The sequence below is a fragment of the Schistocerca nitens genome, chromosome 5, assembly GCF_023898315.1.
Source record: "Schistocerca nitens isolate TAMUIC-IGC-003100 chromosome 5, iqSchNite1.1, whole genome shotgun sequence".
NCBI lineage: Eukaryota > Metazoa > Arthropoda > Insecta > Orthoptera > Acrididae > Schistocerca > Schistocerca nitens.
The window spans coordinates 815198122-815206803 of record NC_064618.1 but is presented as its reverse complement, the minus strand read 5'-3'; the positions used below and the strand labels follow the sequence as shown (position 1 = coordinate 815206803).

The 8682-nt window shown below is 44.4% G+C and overlaps 1 protein-coding gene across 1 annotated transcript in view; it reads right to left on the bottom strand.

Moving 5' to 3' along the window:
• Positions 1-583: 583 nt before the first annotated feature.
• The window catches only part of LOC126260737 (atrial natriuretic peptide receptor 1-like), a 506740-nt gene continuing 498641 nt past the window's right edge, over positions 584-8682 (bottom strand). The window contains exon 23 of the mRNA XM_049958075.1: positions 584-1192. Within this exon, the coding sequence (XP_049814032.1) occupies positions 1079-1192 (114 nt within the window). The 3' untranslated portion in view covers positions 584-1078. The remainder of the gene's footprint in view (positions 1193-8682) is intronic.

Genomic DNA, 8682 nt, shown 5'->3' with positions numbered 1-8682 from the left:
AAAAATGTGGCTCATATATTTTTATGGAAATGGTTCAGGTGGCTGGTCGAAACCACATAACATATCCTGAAACTTAAGAGTCACAAATAAAAGACAAAATTAGAAGTTAACAGGCACGACTATCTCAGCACTTTAAGACAGGTCAGTTGAATTCCGCTTTTCAGTAGCATGTCCTTAAAATGTGGAAAGGTCTCGAAGATAGCGCTATTTTTTACACTTCACTTGCATTTCAGATATTTTGCACCAGAAAAACACAGTTGTGGGAACGTATCGTGCAGCTAACAAAACGGCGAAGAAATACATACTGCATTCTTTTTGCAGTGTAACACAAACAGAATTGTGGTGAACTCCAAAACCACGAGCAAATTGTATACATTGATTGTCTGGAATGAAATGAAGTACATATCCCGTACGGAGGCCTCTGATGCTAAGTCTGAGCAGCAGACGGCAGAACAAGTTTCGCTTACGAAAACTGAGCAGATGCCATTCTGATATTAGGTATATGATTGTCGAAAATCGTCGAACAGAATACACTGATTTCCCACAGTACCTTCGAAATACGAATTAGGCGAGTCAGGCTGTACTCAACACACTGTGAATTTTTGATCCACAATTTAATGGCAAGCATAACGGTAGGTCACTTTATCAAATTCTACGGGCAACAAAATCCTGGAGACTTCGTTTATCTATTCCGAACATTCTCGGCAGGCAGTCGTGTTTCGCACACGGTCACGCCACAAGTCTTCAGCTCGTCACACGTGTGAACAGAGTGTGTGATGTTCTGACAATGTGACTTACACATCGCTGCGTGTCTAGCGACGTGGAATCGTTCGTTTACTGTCATTTCCCTCTGTTTTCCGGAACCGAACTTTCGTATCCCAATTTGATAGTACACAATTTTTTCTAAGACAGTATTCTGCGCATACAGGAAAATGGGGGTATGATTCCGCCAATGTGTTCCTCGACTCTGCTTGGCGTTGGACGGAAGTGCGGAGAGAGATGAGCCAGGCCGCCTGTGTGAGTGTGTGTGGAGCTTCCAGGCAGTGGCGCTCTCCATCGACGATGGACCACCGGCCCTTCAGAGCCGCTCACCCCTCGTCTTGAAGCTGCCAGACTGTATGCGCATAATGGGCCCGTTCGCTGCCGCCGGCACTTCGTCAAGCAGCCAGAAGGTCCTCATTACGCCCTTGCCCTGCAAAAATAATGGTACGCTTAATTACCGGATCAACATGTGTCGGAACCTATTTGCACTGTTCTGCAGCAATATAGAGCAGATAGAAGTGGATTATAACATCGTATCTTACAAGAGACTCTTTCTAAGATTTTGCAAACGACGACTAGAATAGACTGAAGAGATGTGACGCTACCATTTTTTCTAAAACTGTTAAGAAACTGGTCGAGTAGTTAATTTCCAGCGGCTTTTGAAAAATATAGTACGGTGGAAAAGTTGCAATTATGCGAAGATATTCGTTTAACTACTTTTTCATGATTGCCGTAAAGGGCCAAATCAACTACAATGTATTAGGAAATTTTATATGCAAATTGTGCCGGCCGCGGTGGTCTAGCGGTTCTGGCGCTGCAGTCCGGAACCGCGGGACTGCTACGGTCGCAGGTTCGAATCCTGCCTCGGGCATGGGTGTGTGTGATGTCCTTAGGTTAGTTAGGTTTAAGTAGTTCTAAGTTCTAGGGGACTTATGACCTAAGATGTTGAGTCCCATAGTGCTCAGAGCCATCAGTATATGCAAATTGTGAATCTAAATTGACTTCAGCTGTACTGTTCACTGGTGACATATAGAAATTTCTGCTAGGTGTTGTGGGGGAACCTCCTCTAGCTTTACTTTTCCTCAAAAGTAGTTGTCGATAACAGTATTAGTTTTCGAAGTTCGGACGGGTCAGTATTATCTCAATTGCTCCTCTGAAAACTTTCATATAAATTTGGACACACTATGTTATATTTAAAACTTAAATTTATGAAAAGGAAGTACTTTATAAAACATTTTAGTTTCTTTGTTGTATTCTGAAGGTGATAGGGGTAAAATACAGGGAGCGAAAGACTATTTACAATTTCTACAGAAACCAGAATGCAGTTATAAGAGTCGAGGGACATGAAAGGGAAGCAGTGGTTGGGAAGGGACTGAGACAGGGTTGTAGCCTCTCCCCGATGTTATTCAGTCTGTATATTGAGCAAGCAGTAAAGGAAACAAAAGAAAAATTCGGAGTAGGTATTAAAATCCATGGAGAAGAAATAAAAACTTTGAGGGTCGCCAATGACATTGTAATTCTGTCAGAGACAGCAAAGGATCTGGAAGAGCAGTTGAACGGAATGGACAGTGTCTTGAAAGGAGGATATAAGTTGAATATAAACAAAAGCAAAACGAGGATAATGGAATGAAGTCGAATTAACTCGGGCGATGCTCAGGGAATTAGATTAGAAATGAGACACTTAATGTAGTAAAAGAGATTTGATATTTGGGGAGCAAAATAACTGATGATGGTCGAAGTAGAGAGGATGTAAAATGTAGACTGGCAACGGCAAGGAAAGCGTTTCTGAAGAAGAAAAATTTGTTAATATCGAATATAGATGTCGTTTCTGAAAGTATTTGTATGGAGTGTAGCCCTGTTTGGAAGTGAAACATGGACGATAAACAGTTTGGACAAGAAGAGAATAGAAGCTTTCGAAATGTGGTGCTACAGAAAAACGCTGAAGATTAGATGGGTAGATCACATAACTAATGAGGAGGTATTGAACAGAATTGGGGAGAAGAGAAATTTGTGGCACAACTTAACTAGAAGAAGAGATTGGTTCTTAGGACGTGTTCTGAGGCATCAAAGGATCACCAAATCAGTATTGGAAGGCAGCGTGGAGGGTAAAAATCGTAGAGGGAGACCAAGAGATGAATACACTAAGCAGATTCAGAAGGATGTAGGTTGTAGTAGGTACTGGGAGATAAAGAATCTTGCACAGGATAGAGTAGCATGGAGAGCTGCATCAAACCAGTCTGTGGACTGAAGGCCACAGAAAAAACATGTTATAATCAATAAGCACAAGTTCTGAAAGCACGGTTAATATTATTTTTTTATAAACATTTGAAATTACGAATTATTTGCGCATTTAAGATTTCTATTATTAATTAATCAATGCTGTAATGTTTACCACGTTTATTTTCTGGATTAATTTATGAAATAATAATCGAAATTAATAATGTAACGAAAACTAGTAGGAATTCATTTGTTAAGAAAAATTGTAAACGCTTTGGAAGATTGTTATTTCCGCAGAGCGTGGGTGTCAGATGCTTGTCTCTGATGTGATGGGATGTATTTTCGTACAATTGGTGCGAACAATGTAATTTCCACTTTCTTAATGTAAACAATCAAAATAGTGTATGGTTTACCAACATGTGAGAAAGTCAGTGGAAAATATATTTAAATAAAAAATTCTGCAACAAGAATCTTCCAATTTACTTAGTTCAAACCAACCGTGAGGAGCTGAATTTAGATTTTCAGCTTCAAGAATCATACTCCTGGACGAGAAGGACTGGTACCATCTCGAATGACAAGCTAAGTAAACTTGAAAGTTTATTGTAATCTTAGCTTCTCTCGAATCTCCATAAAAGATTTCGCTTATTAATTACTTGGACTAGGCATTGTTTAATGTGGACAATACATGGAAGAAAGAAGGAGGTGGAAGATTACGCAGCCCTGGACTCGAACCGAAATTTTCAACTTTGCGAGCTGTCGCTTTAAGCATTTCGGCTACCAATGCACGCCTCCAGGACCCACCCAAATCTCCATATCTCACTCTCTTCCGTACAACCTAACGATCGCACACACATTATATATTCCCGCAGCGGGGAGGAACATTCGTTGTTATCGTAGTTTAACCCGGCGAGGCATAAAATACTTATTACTTTATTGTACAACGTCTGTGTTTACAATTCACATTATACACTGTTCGTTCAGACGTGTATTCATCAGTGGTGCGCGCAATACAGTTGAGAAGGATCAACATGTCAGATTATGAGGGCATTAGGCTAATGTAAGACGGCAGTACATTCGGTTTTGCATGAACTGATCTGTTCCCTAGAGATTTTGCACAGTGTGTGCTGACATCGTTCCTCACTTGTGTCCATTACTGTAAGGAAGTGCTCAAAATATTCGACTGGTCGAATTATTATTAACACATTTTGTCACAATCACAAATTTCAGACAAATTCTTTCTTCCGCGTATCCTGGATCGCAAGCATACATTAACGATGTTTTCTACCAAGTGATCAGTTACTGAAGGTATCGCAGTCTTTGATTAGCTGACAAGGGACCTCTTCTGTGAGTTGTAAAGGCAACCAATGGGGGGGGGGGGGGGGGTGAATGCATCGGCGTGTTTCTCTGTGAGCACGCTGTTTGAACCACGGAAAGCTTTCCACTCTTGCCTGGGACTCCTGTCGGCAGTTCCGGGAGCTGCAGCACTGCTGTGGACGAGCAATGAACTAACTTGCATCGATGTTGTTTTCTGTTCGTCATTCTGAAGCCACGATTTACAAATGTATGGTAAGATTCGAGCTTAAATTGTGCAGCCAGGCTTAAAATTGTTTGCAAGATTTTCAGATATGTAATGTGCATTTACTTAGATTCAAACTAAACGATCCTCGTCCAGAGAGGTGCGCAGTTTCAAGGCATATGGTACAGAATTGAGCTTCCATTGTTCCAGCCAAATAGTGGGTTTGTTCTAATCATCACACTCTAGTTCAGTTAAATATTTCCATCATTTCCCAAAGCATATAGAATTATTTGTTGTTCAGTTCTTTCGCTCGTGGTGGTCCAGTACGATACGTGTTTCATGCTCGGGTAATTGTATGCGTTCTTGTATCGATGATTCTGTTCGAAATGAAATAATTATCAATTGAATTTCGGCTTCTGAGATTTATTCACATTCCTGTTACTTACGTTTAATAGGTTATATAGTGTAATCTGCATTTAACTGCGCCATGAACCATTAAACGCGTTCTGCAATCAGCAGGAGCACTAGTCAAAGTGATGTAGTGTTGCAGTCAGTATACGCACTTCAAGAACTGCAATCAGCAGAACGCTTTTGCCATTCCTTGCGTGTCTTAAGGGTCAGGAGGTAAGTAATAACATCAGGAGGTGGCAGTTTATCACATTATGCTCGACGTAACAGCTATGCATTTTAAATTTAGCTTTCTCGCCAGAAAGCGTCTAGTTCGTCAGTCTGAGCCACGTATGGTCATTGCAGGTGATTCGACTCTAAAGTGGGTTATTCACACGTTCATAAAATAAGATAATGGGCTCGTTGGGAGTGAGAGTGATCATAAAACTCACTTTCATATTCGTTTAAGTCCACTGTCTTTCCATTTAGCAAACTAAGTACTTACCACCATTAAATACACTACTGGCCATTAAAATTGCTACACCACGAAGATGACGTGCTACAAACGTGAAATTTAACCGACAGGAAGAAAATGCTGCGATATGCAAATGATTAGCTTTTCAGAGCATTCACACAAGCTTGGCGCCGATGGCGACACCTACAAGGTGCTGACATCAGGAAAATTTCCCACCGATTTCTCATACACAAACAGCAGTTGACCGGCGTTGCCTGGTGAAACGTTTTTGTGATGCTTCGTGTAAGGAGGAGAAATGCGTACCATCACGTTTCAGACTTTGATAAAGACCTGATTGTACCCTATCGCGATTGCGGTTTATTGTATCGCGACATTGCTGCTCGCGTTGGTCGAGATCCAGTGACTGTTAGCAGAATATGGAATGGAATCTTATCCGCATGGCTGCAACGGATCGTGCTGCCACGTCTCGATCCCTGAGTCAACAGATGGGGACGTTTTCAAGACAATAACCATCTGCACGAACAGTTCGACGACGTTTGCAACAGCATGCACTATCAGTTCGGAGACCATGGCTGCGGTTACCCTTGACGCTGCATCACAGACAGGAGCGCCTGCGATGGTGTACTCAACGACAAGCATGGGTGCACGAATGACAAAACGTCATTTTTTCGGATGAATCCAGGTTCTGTTTACAGCATCACGATGGTCGCATCCGTGTTTGGCGACATCTCGGTGAGCGCACATTGGATGCGTGTCTTCGTCATCGCCGTACTGGCGTATCACCCGCCGTGTTGGTATGGGGTGCCATTTGTTACACGTCTCGGTCACCTCTTGTTCGCATTGACGGCACTTTCAACAATCGACGTTGCATTTCAGATGTGTTACGACCCGTGGCTTTACCCTTCATTCGATCCCTGCAAAACTCTAAATTTCAGCAGGATAATGCACGACCGCATGTTGCAGGTTCTGTACGGGCCTTTCTGGATACAGAAAATGTTCGACGGCTGCCCTGGCCAGCACATTCTCCATATCTGTCACCAAGTGAGAACGTCTGGTCAATGGTGGCCGAGCAACTGGCTCGTCACAATACGCCAGTCACTACTCTTGATGAACTGTGGTATCGTGTTGAAGCTGCATGGGCAGCTGTACCTGTACACTCCATCCAGGCTCTGTGTGACTCAATGCACAGGCGTATCAAGGCTCTTCTGGGTACTGATTTTTCAGGATCTATGCAACCTAATTGCGCGAAAATGTTATCACATGTCAGTTTTAGTATAATATATTTGTCTAATGAATACCCGTTTATCATCTGCATTTCTCCTTGGTGTAGCAATTTCAATGGCCAGTAGTGTATATCTAAACTAAACTCCGTCCAAACCGGTCTCGGAAGACAAAACGGTACGAAGTGACCGGCGTATCATCCTCAACCTATATCCGTCACTGCAGGCAGATATGGAGGGATGTGTAGATGATTACAGTGCTCTCCTTGCCGTTTCCAGTTTCCGGCGGAGCAGCTACTCCTCAATCAATGAGCTCCTCAATTTGCCTCACAAGGGCTGACTGCGCCCCGCTTGCCAAATCGCTCGACAGACTGGGTGGTCATTCATCTAGGTGCTAGCCCAGCCGGCGGAGCTTAACTACGGTTATCTGACGGGAACTGGTCCCAAATTTATTCAGAAAAGGAATTTCATTCATGGCATTTTTATGAAGACATATAGTCTCGGACAAGAGGAACAATAGCGATGCACCAGGAAGGAGTTATTCCAATTGGTCACAAATTGATATTTATACCGGTATCGGCAAGGAATAAAAAACTGTAAACTTTGAAACTTGGGCGGGCTATGTCTGAACGTGTGACCAGCCCAGATTCACCGGGCAGCTGGTAAAGATAGTAAACAGAGGAAACGTCGATACCAGGGAATAAATCGCCAGATATTTCAACAGGAGCACTGCCAGTATTCGACGATGTTGGCGGGTATGTGTGAACCATGCCCGAACACAGCGTCAGGAAGGAAGGGTCCGACCTAAAGAGACGACGGAACGTGAGGATCGAGCAATCGTCAGAGAGGCAAATAATGGTTCAAATGGCTCTGAGCACTATGGGACTCAACACCTGAGGTCATCAGTCCCCTGGAACTTAGAACTACTTCAACCTAACTAACCTATGTACATCACACACACCCATGCCCGAGGCAGGATTCGAACCCGCGACCGTAGCGGCCGCGCGGTTCCAGACTGTAGCGCCTAGAACCGCTCGGCCACCCCGGCCGGCGTCAGAGAGTCACTCCGAGTCCCGGATTCGTGATTATCACTGATCCTACGTGCAGCTGGTGCTTCAGCGAACGCACGCACCATTTATAGGAGGCTCATAGGAAGAGAGCTTAGCTCACGGCGCCCTTCGTGCCGCGTTCCGTTGACACCAACAAGCCCGTTTGCAGTGATTTTGGCACATTCGGCCTGGAATCTCACTGACTGGAGTGGAGTTGTCCCTAGTAATGAGTCCAACTTCGTACTGAGCTCCGACGACTAGCGAAGACGTGTCTGGAGAAACCCAGGACAGCCGGCCGGTGTGGTCGAGCGGTTCTAGGCACTTCAGTCTGGAACCGCGCGACCGCTACGGTCGCAGGTTCGAATCCTGCCTCGGGCATGGATGTGTGTGATGTCCTTAGGTTAGTTAGGTTTAAGTAGTTCTACGTTATAGGGGTCTGATGACCTCAGGTGTTGAGTCCCATAGTCCTCACAGTCTTTTGGTCAATTTGAAACCCAGGACAACGGTTGGACACTGTTGCCCGCCATACGGTCCGATAGCCGGCAGTGACTGTCTGTGGTGTCATTTTTGTTCATAACAGGACGCCTGTGGTTTCATCCGCGGCGCCCTTACAGCACAGCGATATGTCGAATGTATTCTCGACCCAGTTTTGTTGTCTTTAATGACAAGCCATCCTGGGCTTACATTTCAGCAAGATAATGCCCGCCCGCACGCGGCGTGAGTTGTTACTGCTGTCTTCTTGCTTGACAAGCCCTACATTGGCCAGCGAGGTCATCGGATTTCTTCTTAGTTGAGAACGTTTGGAGCAGTGCAGCCAGGACCCAATTATCAGGTCGGGATTTTGTAGATTTAACGCGCCAACTGGACAAAGTGCGGCACCATATCCCTCAGGAGAAAATGGAAATGAGCGTTTGGCGTCATTGGCCGGGAAGTCCCTGACGCGGTAGGTCCGGCCGCCTTGGTGCAGGTCTTATTACATTCGACGCCACTTTGGGCGACCTGCGCGCCGGATGGGGATGAAATGATGATGAAGGCAGCACAACACCCAGTCCCTGA